General features: G+C 41.5%; 2 protein-coding genes across 3 annotated transcripts in view; both read right to left on the bottom strand.

Moving 5' to 3' along the window:
* vil1 (villin 1) overlaps positions 1–5270 on the bottom strand; it is a 117437-nt gene extending 112167 nt beyond the window's left edge. Inside the window, exons 1-2 of the mRNA XM_084689292.1 lie at positions 5198–5270; positions 4228–4293 (exon numbers count right to left, since the gene is read on the bottom strand). Coding sequence (XP_084545418.1) covers positions 4228–4293; positions 5198–5244 — 113 coding nt within the window. The 5' untranslated portion in view covers positions 5245–5270. The remainder of the gene's footprint in view (positions 1–4227; positions 4294–5197) is intronic.
* Positions 4925–18356, bottom strand: part of itgb2 (integrin, beta 2) — a 147509-nt gene continuing 134077 nt past the window's right edge. For both annotated transcript variants that reach the window (XM_084689294.1, XM_084689293.1), the window contains 3 exons: positions 15921–16129; positions 15517–15683; positions 4925–5408 (listed from right to left, as the gene is read on the bottom strand). In XM_084689294.1, the coding sequence (XP_084545420.1) occupies positions 5343–5408; positions 15517–15683; positions 15921–16129 (442 nt within the window). In that variant the 3' untranslated portion in view covers positions 4925–5342. The remainder of the gene's footprint in view (positions 5409–15516; positions 15684–15920; positions 16130–18356) is intronic.

Below are 18356 nucleotides of genomic sequence, written 5' to 3'. Positions count from 1 at the left end.
CGTAACATCAGTGAACACGCACGGCAAAATATCTTTACAATGAATTTATTCAAGTAAGGTAAACAGATCTTATGAACAAGTTAGATTATGGGTTTGATATGAGATATTGGTTTGAACAGAATGAAATGGTCTAACTTGAAGAAAGACAGAAATTGTATGGATCAGAAATCATAAACAGAGCTCACGCCAATGCCAAGTTAGGGAAGAAAGAGCGTTAGCCATAGTTACGTTTGATCAGGGGGTTGATCAATGAGGTTGAGGGCGGTTTGCGCCAAAGGTCCATTTGAAGAATCGGTAGTGAAAGCGCGGCTGCGCTGCCGGGTCATGTGGCTGAGTCTGCGGGATCTCAGTCAAGTCGCAATTGTAATTGCGTTTTTGGTTCTTCTTTTGAAACGTCCAGATAGTGTTGCGGCCACTATAAAGTTAAATATCAGGAGAAGCTGGGCGACATCCTTTGGAACGCCAATCCTGATGGCGTGCATACCATGGTTGGTTTCGCTGGAGTCCGAGATTGATGGTAATCTCAGATATTTATACAGTTCAGAATTTGAGGGAGGACCTGTCTGGGGTCAGACGTTGATTGGGGAAAGTTGGGTTGTCAACTCCCCCCTCCTTCCTTCACACCTACCAAAGGTGTGATCTGGTCTCTGGCTGTTCATAAGATTGTTCAAATATTGTTCTGGACATCTTGCTACTGCTACAAAATATAGTTGAATGATTGTTTTATTATGAGAGCTTTGTGTTCATAACAATAATGATGTGGTTATCTTTCAGTAAGAAGGAGCAGTTACTATAATCAAGATTTCAGTGAACACAACATTAAAACAAAGTAACAAACATGACACAAATATCCCTCTCATAATTCTCCACCTTGTACTCTCGTGGTAAAGGTGAAGTCTGAAGAACTTTCCTCAAAAGTTCAGATTAAGGTATGTTCTTTGTTCAACTGCCGACAAAACGGATAGCAAATGGTTGCTGGAGACGTGTTGTCTCTAGCTTGCAAGCTAGCAGGAGGGCTGAGATTGGGGAGGTCCCCCCCTCCCCAATTCTATGGTTCCTTTGCATCAGCGTTTGGTGGGTAATCAGCATACTGAGGGTGTCACAAGGGCTGAGTAGGTTTGTCTGATGTGATTGAATCACTCTTCAGGTGTGGCAAGATGTTGGCTCTGTGTGGTCTTGCTGACCTCATTACATAGCCTACATTCGGGTAGTGTTTATGGTAACCAGTTGTTCCAGAAGAAGCCAAATCAAGATGTTACCTGAAGGCCAAGGTGGTTATTAAGTACATAACTGTAACAGTTAAGTAACAAAACTGGTCGTAGCACTCTCTATCTAACCACTCGTTCAGGTGCTTTCTCGAGTGTTTGCAACCAACTACCGCACACATCGTTCCCGAACCACTTTTCTTCATGTTGTACATTTTACATTCTCTTTGTCACTGCGATATCAGTGCTTTGTCGGCACAACGGAGCTAGCTAGCAAAACAAACCCAGCCCGCCAGAACGGGAGTGGATTGCATATACGGGAGCAGTTCAGGAAGTACAGCGGAAACGGCTCAAAAACATGTCTATTGGAAGCGAAATGAAACAGGAGCTAAAGACCAAGGGTGGGGGCTTGGTCAGCACACCATTTCCAGAAAGGATGTGTGTGCGACTCGCCAAGCTCGCGCATGTTTGCAAGTAGGTTGACCACCTGTCCCTATTTACGCTGTATCGCACAGCATTTTCAATATGCGACGTGCGGGACAAGGGGTGAAAATGCTGTGCGACACAACGCAAAGCGGGACAGTCTAGGTCACCCTAGTGTCAAGGGGCAGGATGAGTCTGTGAGAATTTGGAACACGCATGCTGTGGAGCAATTTACTTGAATTCAATCATATATTGACATACCAAGGTGAAATAGTTTATGGTACTTCAGAGTGATGTTCTCTTGAACCCTATTAGGTTTGAAAAACAGTCAAAATTATATTTGATTTATTAACACAAAGATATTGAGGCAATGTGGACATTTACATAAATACACTTCTTTCAACCAACATTTTGTATAGCATTTCTTATTCATATATTCTACACATCTGGAACACATTTCAAGTCGATTGGATCAATGGTTCCTGAGGAGAAGGGTTTTGAAGGTTGTACCAAATTTGTAAAGTACAAGAAAATTCATTAGTCTGACAATATAGGTCCTTGAGGCTTTTTTGTTCCCCATGAGAAATAAAGTATACCAAATTCCAGGTATTTTGGCGTAATGGGGCGCTGGGGAAATCACACGGACTTTGAGCGTGTTTTATAGCGCCACCTATGGGCGCACATGGACCACTAGCCATCTGGGAGTAATGAGTGACCTGTTATATCATTGGGCCAAATTGGAAAAAATCGGGTCCAGGACTTTTTGAGTTATTGGGCCATTTAGCGGAGAAATATAATAATAAGAATACTAACAAAAACAATAGGGTTTCTCCTACCGGAGGAATCCACCGAAGGCGTGAGCACACCCAATTAAAATAATGTATTATTTAATTATTACATAATCATTTAATTTCTATAGGCTATATTAATCTATTAAAAATAGAGACGGCTCTTCAGATATGCAAGCTAGCTCCCAACTTTCACCTACAAGAGCCTTAGAGCCGGCTCATTTGCGAACGACCCATCACTACCAGCAACCTCCTTTCAGCGTCCAAAGACTCCACCCCCAACCTGAAGAAGCATCTTAAAGTTAGGTTTTTTTTATTAGCCAGGGGTAGTCGCCTGCTGTAGTTCTACTGGTCACCTTGCTATTTTATAGTTGAAGTTGATGTGCGACTTTACATTCTCCTATGTGCTGATTTACAAACCCCAGAGCCGTTGAAAGACTGACTAGCCCTGTTAGACATGCTAGCTGACGTTAGCTACAATTAACTTGTGGTAGCTTAGACTGCGGTTATACTTTTGTAGTATGCAATTCAATGTGCAGTTAGTTACATTCAGCCTGCTGCCTAACTTCTTCAATTAGGCTACCGTCTTATGTTTCCTTACATGTCAAGTCCTCCTGTGTATGAAATATGTAGGCCATGATGTGATAACATGGTATGTTGTCCACACCAGAAAAATAAAATGCAATTCAATGTGGAAGTAACCCAAGTATTCAGAATACTCAGATTGAGTAATAGGTAACGGAAAACGCTACAAATAACATTTTTGGGCATGTATTCCGTTTTGAAAATATCGTTCCCAACACTAGTCATGTTTGATATAATTTAGTTTCTTCATTCATGTATTACATTCTAGTAATACGTTTAATGTTGTAACATGTGTATTTACAGGGTTTACAGAGTTTGTGCATGCAGTAGTCCAAAATGTTACATATTCCCTTGTCTTGCAAAGGCATCACATTTAGACAACTGAAGCCATTGAGTAAACCAGTGATGGTCCAATTTGCTTGTTGGCTAGTTGTAACTACTGAGTTAACTACTTGTACTAGCTGTGAATTATATTATTGTTGCTTGCTTTCCTCCAGGTACACCTTAGCACTTTTGAAGATCATGTTGTTTAATTGTAATTTGTATAACTACATGCTCTTCTGGTTCTACCCATTGGCACTTATTTGCTTTTCACAATGCATGCTTCATGTTTTGGCTATGTTTTGGGGCTTTCTCGTTGTTTATGACCAATGACCTATGCACGTTTTGTAAAGCTCTTTCTTGTAAGTCGCTTTGGATAAAAGCGTCTACTAAATGAATACATTGTAAATGTAACAGACGTGTCCGCGCCCCCGTTGGAGGTACACTCGGCCAACGTTCTCCCGTACTTTGGATCGAACCCCCAACAATTTAACAGACGTGGCCGCACCCACGTCAGAGGTACACTCAGCAGATGTGCAAAAAGCACCGGCTACACGTCATGCATGGCCAACAACATTTGAGAACATTTTATTGGTTCCATAGTGACTTGCAAGCACACAAATAAAAAGTGAGTTCGTAGTTTTTTTTCAAACTGTGAGAATATTATCTATGGATAATAGTGTGAGATCTTAAATTAATCTTAATGGTATTTTTACCAACACCCCCATCAGCCCAAATCTGGGATGGAATGTACAATTGGTTAAAACCTTTTGTTTATTGTTCTACTGTGATAGCTCTGTAAAGCACTTTAAACCAACAAATACACACAGACACACTAAATTACTACAAACCTAACCGTTATCACACAAAAAAGCACAACATTCTAGTTAAAAAAATACCCTTACCTCTTCACCTTGTCCAAGTTCTCCACTGTCACTTCTGTCACACTGGTCTCTCTGTCTCCAATCCAGCTATACAGGACATTAGGAAACTATGGACTCGCTGTGGGTTGTCTTGATCGGATTTGGCCCAATCACTGAGAGCCGGCACTTCAGAGAGTTAAACCAGCCATGAAATGTGGGAGGGAGGCTAACAGAGATTCTCTGTACAGTACACAACTGTTAGGACCCTTAATGGGCCCTGCTTTTGTCTCGTGGAAATCATGCATCAATGCTACACACATACCCCCTGAACACTGATGATTAGAGTGGAGGACAGCTTGGGAAAATTCTGATAGAAGCATATTATGGGAAGCTCTATGCACTATTCTATGGGCACATACAGTATACACTTATTTACTACTGTGCATATTTTGTCAAGATGGATGGATGATACCCTAATGTACCGGTCATACTGCAGACACAAACAAATATGTCTTGGGCACAGCCACTTGGGCTCCAGGGAGTTTCTGACCCCCCCTTTCCTTAAATAACCCTGAAGCTCAGCCCTGACCAGCACACCAGTTCAGTTCAATGGCCCTCCCTTTATACTTGGGTGTTGCGGTGGAAAAAAGAGTTGGTAGAAGATGTAAAAAAGACATGCCTGCTGCCTTTTTGCTGAGGGACTAATTTGGCAGAATTTACAAAAAGCAATAGCAGCATGTTTCTGCTTACAAACAAGATGCTTTATTTATACCGGCAAAAACTACTAGTGCCATGTGATTGAATCCAGGTTGTCTCCTCTTTTTTGAGACGCCTACACAATTAAGAGTGGAATTTCAAACATTCCCATGTAAAATAAAACAATGAAGAACATTTCCTTGATTTATACCATACTGCAGATCATAATGGTTTTGATCATAACCAGTCATAATGTTTTTGTACATTATACAGTAGATAGGATGACGGAAATGCGATAAATACTACAAAAGGATACAAATTCAGAACTGTCTTGATTTTCATCCATGTAAGAAATAAACACATTATTATACTGAAGATTAAGTAAGAGAAAATGAATACAATTGTTAATCAAAGTTAACCTAAACCACATGTAATATAGAATGATGTGTAGGAGTCTGGTCTTATTCTCCAGTGAAGGTTGGATTCGCCACAGTGGTGGTAGCATTCTTGAACAGGGGGTTATCAGCCTGTTGATGGGACAAATATAAAATTATAGATATTAAGAGCTATCTGTCAGCTATATGCCTTATGTGTCTCTCAACTGTCAATGAGAACAAAAACATGCATACACAACTTTCTATGCATAAGTAAGGAGTAGGGATGTGACAATACACTCAGCTCATGACACCAGGACAATACTTAAGAAAACTTCAATGGTGAAATACATGAAAAATTGTCTTTTATTGGACTGGGAGAACTGCTGTGGGGCCAATTACTGGCCACAGTATTGCCAGATTTGGGGAATTCCCCTTCCCTAGTGACAAAAAATCTTATCTAACAACGAGCAACAAATCTAGCAAATTTCCACTACTTTGGCCATCTCCTTTTTGTTGTTGTTGAGCAGCAGCAAAATAACCCTTAACTAATTTGTAAATAACATTACGTGTTATAGCATTCCCTGTGTTTAAAAAAGTTAATTAGGTTAAAACTGATGCTGTTGCTTCAGTCAGGCAGATGCGAATGCACAGTGTCATTCATGTTTTCATATGTTCATTGCGCGTAATGGTCAATTTGATAATGGCCCTGTCATTGTCAATAACAGTCAGTTAATTTACCACACCTGAAAGTGTTACTAACCCTAACCCTATTAATGTTCATTTGGGGCGTGTCAGTGACCAAGTGCTCGCGCACGTGCGCTTAATTTCCAGTAAGTTGTGATTTATAAAGGAAAACCGGAGTGGGATGTGCACTTTCTGTGTTTTGCTTGTACATGTTTTCACGGAAATTCTACACAAGTACGTTCTATAAATGAAGCATGTTGAGCATTTGCAGTGGTATGAGCTAAAAAATCATAAAAGCAAGAGCCATATGGTGGAATATGTGTATCAGCTAACGACCAAACAGACAGTTTGCCTACAAAGTTTCCAGTAAGCTAATTCTCACAACTAAAAATGTAATTCCAGTGTCTGAGTAAAAGAGAAGCACCACACCAAGCAGCCATCCTCAGATTTCCATGAACACTAATCACTTCCCTGGGCACACTGGACAAAATATGTTAAGGTTAAGGGTTGTCAATTTTTCTACTATTACCCATGTGTAAGGTGCATATGCTTTGAGGACATCTTAGAAAAATTGTCAGCTGCACTACATGTGCCTTAAACACCAGAAAGAAGAAACAAACAGTTGATATAGTTGTGGGTGGTTGGTCTAGGCAGCTAGTGAAAAAGAGAGCCAGCTCCTGGAGTAGCGCGTTGTTTTTTATGTTACAGGTTTCCCTAATATAGTGTAAATGGAAGCGACTGAAGTTCTGAAACTAAGGGTCGTTGAGGTGAAAAATACACTGAACTTGGACTTTGAAACCTTCATTTTCAAGACCCAGAGTTAGACAATGCCTTAAGCAATTTAGTTAACATAGATGACCTGCCATCCAAGGCAACCATCAAGAAAAAAAAAGGTTAGACTTTTTGAGTTATATCTGAGTTCAACCAGCACAAATGACACAGTGTTACTGTCTGATAAAACAGATTCTCCAGCGTGTCTTTGCCGACGGACAGAGATCTTTGTAATTCCAACATTCTCATACGAGGTGGAGTATGCTCTAAGAGAGGGCAACTCTGCTTTTGGGCGACAGGGGAAAACTGTCAGGTTGACCAGGCATCAAAAGCACAACATGCTGGATGTAATGGCTGCTGAAATATAAGCATAAAGCATATCCTAGTTCCAAACAGATTGGCAAGGCTGCAGAGGCTCTGGTGAGCAAACACCCCTGTCTGAAAGAAAACGGTTCCACAACAGGGCATGAGGGTTGTCAAAACAGCCTGCACTTCAAGATGGGCAACTACAGGACCAAACTGAGCAGGACTGGCATAAAGGATGTGGCTTTGAATGCAGGAAAGCATAGCAGGACCAATCCAGAGGCTGCTGCATCCAGGACCAACATCAAAAGACCCAGAAGAGGGGAAGTCAACTTCCTTCCCAATTATCCCATGGAGAAACTAAGGACACACTGGGGACCCAGAGGCTTGAGATGGTAGAGCAGTTTAAGAGGACATCGACAAAAAGAGACATGATTGTCATCCATCAACATATGTAGCGCACCTTCGCACAGGGCCGTTGCTAGGAATTCTGGGCCCCCTGAAAGAATATCGGTGTGGGCCCCCGACTTTTCATTGTCAAATATCAATTTTACACCACTTTTTTCTTAGACTATATGTATTATCATTTTTTATTTATTTTTCTGTTTCTATATGTTCTTGACAGTGCCTGAGCAGTGCACCCAATTCAGTTTTTTTTCTCAATTAACCAATCAAAGAATCACTGGGTATAATTATGTAAAAATCAAGCACCTGGTGCAACACACCCAAACACTGCTTTTATACACATTTATGGTTATGTTTTATGGAAGAACTGATGAAGACCTTACATACCTAGTCTTGGCATTAACATAAAAAAATCTTAATTGGCTCATCAATGCAATAACGTTACGCGCACATTTTCAAAAGAGGAGCGAACCATTGACCAAACAATTTTTTAAGAAGGGTGTTACTTCTCTCAAAATATAACCTTTTTTTTGTTCAATTTGTGGCTTTGTTTGAACTCTGATGCATTAGTATGAGTATTAGTTAGGCCAAGGCATAATAATTTAAACAGAGAAAGGGAAGCCTACATAATAGGCTACTGGGGTTTTTTGTGGGCCCCCCCTGAGCTGTGGGCCCCTAAAATTGTCATCACCTTTCACCCCTTTCACTGCCTTTGCACTCAGGTGTGAAGAAATTGTGATTCAGCTCCTCCCATTGCCGAAGCATGGCCTGCACTCTTTTGAGAAGCCCAAGTGACTAGAAGACTGTCTTCAGACAACCGCCTGGTGGTCCCACCGCTCAAGACCTGTCCCAACACATGCTCTTCTCATGGCTGGCACCCCAATGGTGGAACAAGCTCCCCACCTCCATCAGGGTCACTGACTGTCTCCCCACCTTCAAGAAAAGGCTCAAGACGCACTTGTTCTGGGAGTACAACGGCACTTAGGAATGCTTGATTGGACCTGATGTTAGTTTCCTCCAGGATCACAATGACTCTTATGGAGAGACTTGTTGCTCTTGTAGGTTAGTTATAAAAAAATTAACTCTTGTACTTGCTGTGAAATATTTTACTGTGATTGTTCTTCTACTAGGGTTGGTGATGAATAATTGATGATTGATTAATTGTCATTACGAAATCATTCGAATAAAAATCCAAGCCTAATGAATAATTGTTGTATTCCCATGCATTATGAGAACAACATTTTAGCTACCTCAATGACCAGTCACCTCCCTTGGATTCAAATCCCACAGACTGGTGGAAAAACAACGCACAGACAGATACCCAAGACTGGCTAAATTGGCACAGTGCAATCCATGTACACCCGCGACCTCCTTTCCGTCTGAACGAGTTTTTTCAGCTGCCGGACTGACAGTGAATTGACTACGCACGCCGCACACGTCTTACCTGAGAACATGTGAATATGTTGATTTTCATGAACAAAAACACATAGAAGGGCCTGTGATAAGTAATGTATGCCCAGGCAGTGCTGTGTAATGGCCTGATGTTTGTTAGCCATTTCTCAGAGCCTACAGTAGGCTAGCCTGTAAGGTAACTATAGTCTACTTTTCGCTAACAAGTTGCCACGACTGTCAGTTCAAAACAATGATCTAATATGGTATTAAGCCATGTCTTGAGTCTGATGACCAGTCAACTTCGCTCATAGTTTTACGTTAAGTAGGCTATAGTAGGCCAAGTTAAAACTCAATTGTCAAATAATTAGGCTTCCACCAGCGTCAACAAGTCTGACGTTTAAACGGATGGAAGTCATTAGACGGTGTTTATATTTGCCAATGTTATTCTTATTTATTCATTTTTCAAAGGTCTATGCTGTAGCCAGGCAGTGATGCATTGTAATCGCTTCCTGTTAAAATCCGTCTGATGGCATAATGCGCTGTGAAAAAAAAAGTTGACTACAAAATGCCGTATTTCCTTAATAAAGCTATTTTTTGATAGATATCAGTCCAGTTGTGAGCACGTTTGACCTTAATGCGTAGGGGGTGATGGGTGGGGGAAAAACCATGGGGGGAGGGGGAATGACGTCATGCCTTTGCAAATAATCGCCAGATTAATTGTTCAATAACGTTATTAATAGTCGAACATGAAAACTTCTGTAAAGTCCCATCCCTATCTTCTACAGGTACAGTCTTGCACTTTTTGGGGTTCGTGTTGTTTTAATTTGTAATTTGTATAACTGCATGCTCTTATGGGTCTTCCCATTGGCACTTGTTTAGTTTTTCACAATGTATGCTTCATGTTTTGGCTGCTTGCAATGTTTGGGACTACCTCGTTGTTATGATCAGTGAACTATGCTATTTTGTAAAGCTCTCTCTTGGAAGTCGCTTTGGATAAAAGCGTCTGCTAAATGAATAAATGTAATGTAAATGACATAGGAGAGGACATGGCCGTAACTACCATTGAAGACACCGAGGTTGTGTCCTCTGTACTTTTTTTCTTTTTCAGTTTTTTTTGCTTAAATTGTGGTATATAAATGTAAAATAAAGTACACGTGAAACTGACTGCAGGACGATGATCTTGGTCTCCCACAAACCGTAACATGATTTTATACTTGAAGAGCCAAGAGTAGCTCGAGAGGTTGGATATACGTGCTGCGCGTCATCAACAAAACGCACTGTCGCTATGGTAACCACCACACACAAGTCGGACGCTGATGTTGTTACAGCTATAGACATACCGCTACCGTTAGTGAGTCAGTTAGTTACAGTCACTGGAAGAAGAGCGCATCAAACTAAACATGTAGGTTAAGAGAAGTTTAAGTGGCAGATGACTGTAAGAAGAAAATTAATTTTCATGTGGAAATATTTTTTTATGTAAATGTTAATCCAACTGAAAAGCTTTAAGGCAATCAGTTTCCTCAAATGAATTGAGTATCTAAGTTGTCATAAGTTGTCAAGTTGTCATAACTAATGTAATAATTTGCTGTAGTGGAAGACAAATAAGTGCAGTTAGTTCAGGCAGAGCAATAGGGCAGCGCGGGGGCGTAAGGCGTCTTACTCCACCTCCCTTTCCTCCGCCCACTACCACACCCATGTTAGCAGCGCATATCCATTGGGCCACGTCCGATAAGCCATCTTTAAAAGATGTACGGATACGCACACACTCACCCCGGTTGTTGTATGATCAGTGCTGCTGCCAATGTGTTTGTATTACTGCGTTGTCGGCTTGTTGCTTTTGCCTGTGTTGCTATGTCCGGCTCTTGCGATCCGGGGCTTGACTGTTTTGGGGTGTTTGCAGGAGGTTTCGGGCATTCACCTGGATTCGCAATCTCTGAGAAACCACCCAGATTGCGGTTGCAACGATGCAGATAGCCAGACCCGGCATAACTCGCGTCGGCTCAAAGATCGCCTATTACCAGGACTGGCGGTCCAACGCATCCTGGACTCTGTCATGGTCGTGTCTCTTCCCTTGAGTGTAATCATGATGAACTGCATGTTCGCGGAGTGCAGCGAGGCCTCTCCTTCTCCTTCCTTCTCTTCGAACAGCGCCCACTAAGAAGGATCTAGTCCAGGGAGGAAGGCCTGGTGCTGTTGGCCCCTCTGTGCGTTGAGGTCTCTGGCGGAAATGAGTGCTCGAGTCTTTGCGCTGAGGGGTTTGCGACGGCGGTGGATCCACCGATTCCCGGTACTGCTTCGGAGGCGTTCCCATGGCCTTTGACTTCGCACAGACTTCAAGGAAGGAATGACGTGGTTCCGTGTCTTAGGACACCACCGGCTGGTTATCAGGAATGGCGTACCCCGAATGAGAGGGTTTGTGTATCTGCGGCTCTTTCAATCGATTGTATTGTTTGATTGCCATGGCATTCAGTGGTATACGCTGTGCAAACAAAATCGATATTGGGAATGTATGAGCTACCTATATACAAACGGATACCTATGTAGGTAAACTGTTGAGAGGGCCATGGAGCGCTTTTCTCCCAGTTTACGGCGAACCCCAACTGGTTGAGCTGAGTCACCAGTGAGGTTGCGTCCTGGATAGCCCTGTCCGTGTCAGACATATTAATCTATCAAGCATTGCAGTCAGTCGGTGAACAAGTTTAAGAAAGCTTTATTGCTTGCGGCCGGCCCACAAGGAGACAAAAATATCACATGCCATTGTGCTAGAAAGTTTGTCTGCTAGCATGTTGTGCTAGCTAGCTATTTAAACACAAGCGCTCTGACTGTCATTGGTTAAGACAAAGCATGCAAATGTTCCATGGCTCTTATAAATTGGCATAGACCTGGTGCACGCGTGCGTGTTTGAGTGTGTGCACCTTTTGACCCCTGTGAGCTTCACCATATGATTCACTCAACACAGTTGGGGCCAGACATCTTTTATGGCCTCTCCAGTAAGAGAGAGTGGTCAGCCCAGGTTGCGTTGTTTGCCTCGTGTTACCCAAAGTTCAGATTTGGGGGTCAGCCTCTCTCACACAAGGAATGCTGAACACAGAATCATTCTTATACAGGATAAATATGTTACATCTTCCATTTTTCTAACACTAAGTTAGAACCAAGAGGTTGTCGAGATACGTTAGAATGGGCATTCCTCTCCGCTGTAATGGTTCTAGTGTTGCTTCCACGCATTTGGAGAATGTTCGAGGAGCCAGCGCGTTCCCGAACGGCAAGCGCATGTACTTTTGTGTCTAGGATTGGCCTCATCCCCCCAGTTTACTTGGTAATAAAGAATTTATAATACATTACAATTCTAGAACTATATTCATTAGCTGTATCACGGGCATGGCACTATCTATAATCCCAGTTATTAATATTTGTGGCAACTTAATCACCAAATGCATCACAGGAACTGTGCACTATATAGCAACGGGAACAATGCTCATAAGACTTTTTAAAGGATGCATGTATTAAAATTATGTATTGTGCTTATTAAATGTATGTCTTATGAACTTAGAAGCGTGCTCAGGCTCAAAACATTGTGTCTCACACAGGGTGTGGGAAACAGGCTGTATTTTGTACTCCCTGATACACGAGAGAACAAGCTCAACCCTTTTTTGATATTTGTGTTTCAATTGCACTGTATAATATATGCTGGGGCAGGGACAGATAGCCAGTTGGACTTCGTGAACCAACCCAAACTCTGTTGCGGGTAGGGAAGTGTAGACAGCCCCAGAGCTCTGTACTTGTTGATTTCCAACTGCTGCATTAAAGCTGATATTATCGTACCTCTGCGACTCCAGACCACTCTTTCTAGAACACATATTTGTGTCATTGAATACCATCATTACATATTAGAATAAACACAAACAATCTAAATCCTTCAGTAACCAGACAATAAGGGGAGAAGAGACCCTAGTTCTCGATCTCTGGAGACCGGGATCACAGTCCATTTTTCCAGCAAGCTCGCTATCTCCTGGAGTCCAAGTGCCTTCACTGGGCAGGATAACCTTGTTTCCCTCACCCCTCTAAAGGGAGGGGGGGAGTCCGAATGAACTGAATCACATATCCCGTTCTCAGCACCTTGTCGAGAATTAGACCAGAAGGCGGAATTTCCGAGTGTCATTAAAAGGGTTGTGCAGTAGGTACTGTCCAACTACTGTCTGTGGACATGTTGCTCATGTTAGCAGGCCTATGTGTGAAATACAAGAGGACACATACAACTAGCCCATTTGTATCAACTGGTGTCACTAACAATGACTATCCTGGGCTGCGTTTCCCGAAAGCGTCGTAGGCCTAAATTGATCGTAGAGTCCATCGTACGATGGATCTTAGTTGTACGGGGCGTTTCCCGAAACCATCGTAGCTAAAGAGCCATTTGAAAATCCTCGTAGATTAATGAGAGCTCCAGACCAGTCATAGATCGCTAAGTGCATCGTAGCACAGAGACTCAGTGGAGACACACGTAAGCCGACCATGAAAACTTATTATTTTGGTTCTCTTTTTACACCAGTTACGATGGAACTGGGATATTTGTTAGTGAACCATACAAGTTTAAGTGCCGAAAACATATCTGAATCCAGTTTATTCTCAAGTAAATTTAGGTTACACAAAATAATTTGATTTGGTGGGTTTGGCGCATGCAATGAAGGTATTTAAAAAAACAAATGACAGTCTTGTTCAAAATACTATAAAATTGAAATATGGCTGTTGTAATGTGCAATAGTAACGAGAAATGCATTAACGTAATGCTTTTACGAGTACAATAACACAACAACGAATGAACATTGAAGATGTTTATTAGAATTATAGGGCTGGTAGCACGCCAAGCCCGGCGGATGAAGAGGCAGGTGGCAGAGCCAAGCCTGATGTTAGGAAATGGTGGCGCCCAGGAAATGGAAAGACTCCACAGGGTTGACTGGGATGTCACACAGGGTGAAGGGCCCAGGAGGGAGTGAAAACTCGTACAAAAATCATAAAGCCATTGAAGATAGCCTAAGTCCTGCACTGCAGACTTGTCCCCTCTGGTTGTGGGGAATTGGATGTGGTCTGGGATGTTGCAAAGTAATGCAGTTGTGACAGCCTGCACAGATCTTGACACTGAGGCCTTGGAGAGCCCATGTCCATCTCCAATAACCTCCAGAAAACTGCCAGTGGCATAGAACCTTAACACTGCCAGTAGTTGGGTTGCAGGGGTCAGTTCAAAGGACCTGCCTCTGCAGGTCTGCTTCTATGTGGTTCAGGAGCATCATGATATCAGGATGTCATCTGACATATCTTACATTCATAATGAATACTTTAATTGATGGTTGATCAATTATAAAGTTGATTATTCATGTCAGAAACAATGATTCCATGTTGAAGACATGGGGTATTCATTACTTATGTGTTTGTCATTTGTCACAATGTCATTCGTGGCCAATGTGTGAGAATTATGAGATTGCAAACATGGTCTCGGAAAGCTGTTGGCCTATGCAAGATTGTAGATATAGTCAGCACTAGAAAACAAAACAGTAAATATGTTGGATTGAGGTGCTTGTATTTGTACATTGAATTATTTAGGCTGCTAGCTGGGACATGCCATGTGTGATACCATTTATATGCATGGTTTTTAACCTTGTAGTTCAATCAAGTAGTAAATATAGGACTCATATATATATTGGAGACAAGCCCACTTAATTTCCAAGACCTCCTATTGGTATTTAGCATCATGTGTCGCTGGGGTCTTAACACCGGTGTAAAACCGGTGATGCAGCATAGTTTGCATGTTCACCTTATTGTCTTTGCCTTCATGTAGGATCATCCAATGTACATTGAAAAGTACTAAAATAAGTAGCCTATAATAAATCTCAAGTTTTCTGTAGCGACAAAAAACGTAATTCGTCAATTATTTTGGTTAACGTTTCAATTTTAGAGCCTTAAAGTTGCGTCAGAAGAATCACATTTCAGTACAATGGACAGCGTCTTGTTAAATGCAACTTAAGAGACACGTACAATGGTTCTCCTTACAAGCATGTTTGGAAAACACGTAAGAAATAGCGATGGATCGATATTTTGATCGTAGAGAACCCTCGTAACAGCTAGGATCCATTGTTATCGGGAAACGCAGCCAAATTACACATACATAGTTGAATGTGTCCTATCGTGCCAGAATGTTTCCGCATTAAATGCTCCAACATGCACATTATGCTTCCATGAACGATTCCGCCAAAATGTCGACAAATCGTTTCAGCCCTTCTACCCCATGAGGATGTTCTTTATTACGAGTACAGATAATGACACATTTCACTCGGATGATACTCTTACTCGTTAAAAAGTACATTATCATTACAGGATACTTGTTTAAGCAGAGTATCTGCTCAACCCTAAAAATAAGCAACAATTATTTGTGTTAATGCTTTGAGTGCTGTAATAGAATTTCAAGATGTATGTACAATGAATGTGTTTTAATAGTGGTCGAACTGTAAGCTTCTTTGTTCATTGTTCGGGAACATCCTGCTTACTGTTTGCAGAAAAGGAGTTAGGACAAGAGGGGGTGAAGGATTTAGAGGAATGTTTGTTTGACCTAAGGTGCTGAATTCAACATGAGACTACTGCAAATAAGGCCTATATGTCTTAAATTGGGCCATACTTATCGCATACTTATCGTGTTTTGGATGAAAAATCTCACCTTTGCCCATTTGGCTTTTGACTTCTCATTTTCAAACTTCCTAAACTCCTTCAAGTCATTCATGTAGATGAGGCCTTTGATAAGGAGGAGGAGTAGTAGGCCGATCAGTGCGACACCAGCAATGGATCCTCCAATGATTGCATAGATATTTGGCAATTCAGGACATTCTAGACCAAAGGAGGCATATATCAAAAATGTATATTTATTTATCTGTGAAGGCTGAGAAGTTTCATTTTTAATCTACTAAATCTGTTTCATGTACAAGAAATATGTACATAAATTGGCATCAACTGTGACACTAAACATGACTTCAAATTTAAATGGTCAGAGGTCTGGGGTTTCACTCTGCGTTTGCAACGTATGTGGTGTATCAAAAAGATCAAATGTACTTTGGTGAATCTTACCTCGGGTGTCTAAGATCTGGGCAGTGTAGTTGTCTATTCCATCCAGCTGGGTAGTAGAAAATGACAACCAACAACTGTCCACGTCCCTGACTTTGCATGGATTATTGACCTTCAACTCTTTCACCATTTCATATCTGAGGCCCTTACATGCCATAGAGCAGTTCTTACTGAAGGAGCCTGTCCCAAAACCAAGACACTCAATGCATTTCCTGTAAAAGAAAGATGAGAAGTGTCAGTATGCACATAATGTATATTGTTGATGTGTACTGCATAGGTTTATTCATAACTCTAAGCCTAACCTTCACTATTATCAAATAATTAAGGATATTTTGTTAGTTTTTTAAATGTAAAAGCATTATTTAAGTATTATAACTAAGTGTTTACCTTTTGGGATTCTATAAATTCTGAAACTTCCATCAGCTTTAACATGCTCTGTTCTTGTCCAAGCTATCTAGCTACTGTAGCCAGACGATGATAGCTACCTTAGGGGTAGGGGACATGCTCTTTAATTAGCGAGCTAGTGAAGTTAGCTAGCGATGAGCGTCAAGTCATGTAAATGCACTGAAAATAAAAATATTCCAGGACCCTGCTTTCTTGACTTTTCATAGAGATGGGTGTTTTGAAAACAAATATTTAGAAATGTTCAAAATCAGTCATTGTACTCATATTTCTGTTAGATCACTGCCAGCCTAGCATTCAGACATTTATTGGGGTGTGCTTGCCTTCGGCGAGCACAAACCATTGTTATCTCACATACATATTATTATTATTATTTCTTTTTGCCCCCCTAAAACTTTGTCAATATTTGGACTACATACACAATGCCTGTGTCAAAATGTTTGTCTTGGTCTCCATTGAGTTGCTTGTATTTGGATTTACGTTCCGTTGCACAGTTTAGGAGGTTATAACGTTTTTGTGGGGACAAAGTGCCTTTAGTCGACGAAGGGTAATCTGTGCTAGCTACGTCACCACGTCAACATACGTTAGCAATAACGCATGGATACAATGTGATAGAGACTTTCTAGCTCGCAAATTGGAGCTTGGATTACGAGTGAAAAATACCACCTACAAAAAAATCACAACGATTCGGCTTTGTAGAGAAAGCAATTTTGAGTGGAACTGCAATCTCGCATTTTTGATTTAGGTCGTGACAGTCTTTCATATTTGAGCGAGTGTAGGTTGCCCGTGAGACCGCCTCGTCTTTTAGGCGGCAGCCATGCTAGAAAGCGTCATAGTAGTATTTTTTGTAGCTAATTTTATAGTTCAATTTTACACGAAAAAACTGTAAGAGGGAAATGTTATGACGAAATGACTATTGTGAAAACAGCCAGGTGGTGAGATTTTAATATAGATTGCTGTAAAAACGTTTATTTGTTTGCTACGTGAGAGCCTGTCAGCCTCCATTGACGATTGCGGCAGCAACAAGTGTTGTCAACAGTGTTGACACTCAGTCAACTGTCGATCTGCGTCTGGTGAGTATTTTCTTAATTTCGTACCAGGGTCAATTCTACATCTAAATGAACAGCAGTGTTTTAAAGATATGGCGATTGCGAAGACAGCCAGCGGGTCAGCATAGTTTGTTATTTGTGTAAAACTTGGAATTTGAGTGAGACTGCGTCTTGTTTTGACGTTAGCCACAGAGACTCAGACTCGGCTCGCTACACTGGCAGTGTAGAAGGCTACAGTACTGTCTTCAATGCCACAGCTAATAGCTAAACTTTATTATGTCTTGTTACACGTTGTTGTTCTTAACGCTGTAGAAAGCTCCATTCATTTGAATGGGGCTTCCCAACGTTCTGCGGTCTGTTATAACAGACCGTTGCTTTGAATGACAGACCGCTGTGAAGGGATGTGGCCTTTTTGCCTCGGATTCACGTCTTTCGTAGCACTCTGCAAGTAGTCTGGTAACCTTTCAACCCCAGCGTACTCTGTTGCTTAGCGACATCAGCTGATTTGAAGCCTAAATAATGCTCAAAGTCTATGAAGTTGTCTATTTCTCTGCTGATCAACAATACGAATGGTAACAAATACATTGTAAAAAGACACACTGTGTTAAGTTATTTATGTTGGAAAGTAGCCGTGTAATAAGCGGGATAATGTATAGAACGCCGGTCATTATCGGGGAAATAAGCCCCTTCATGGCGAAACAAAACTAGAGCAAACTCCGCTTTGCGTCGTGCCTAACAACTCCCCTTACCTGTTCTAAAATCAGCGCAAACCACGGCCTCTTGGGGCTTATTGCTTAATTATGCCTTACAAAAGAAACATTGTAATTTCCTGCGCTTTCAAGCAATCATTGGAGTGTGGATAGCAACGGCAGCTAGCTTGCCTCTAGCAAACTGCTTTTGAACTAGAAAAGGCTGTTCCTGCGAAACAGCGGTGAGAATGCTGAAAACCTGAATGGGGATAGTTGACCATGCTAAAAAAGCAGAACAT

The sequence above is a fragment of the Hypomesus nipponensis genome, chromosome 23 (genome assembly GCF_054491055.1).
Source record: "Hypomesus nipponensis isolate SF chromosome 23, ASM5449105v1, whole genome shotgun sequence".
Classification (NCBI taxonomy): Eukaryota; Metazoa; Chordata; class Actinopteri; order Osmeriformes; family Osmeridae; genus Hypomesus; species Hypomesus nipponensis.
This window is presented reverse-complemented; position numbering and strand designations above follow the sequence as displayed.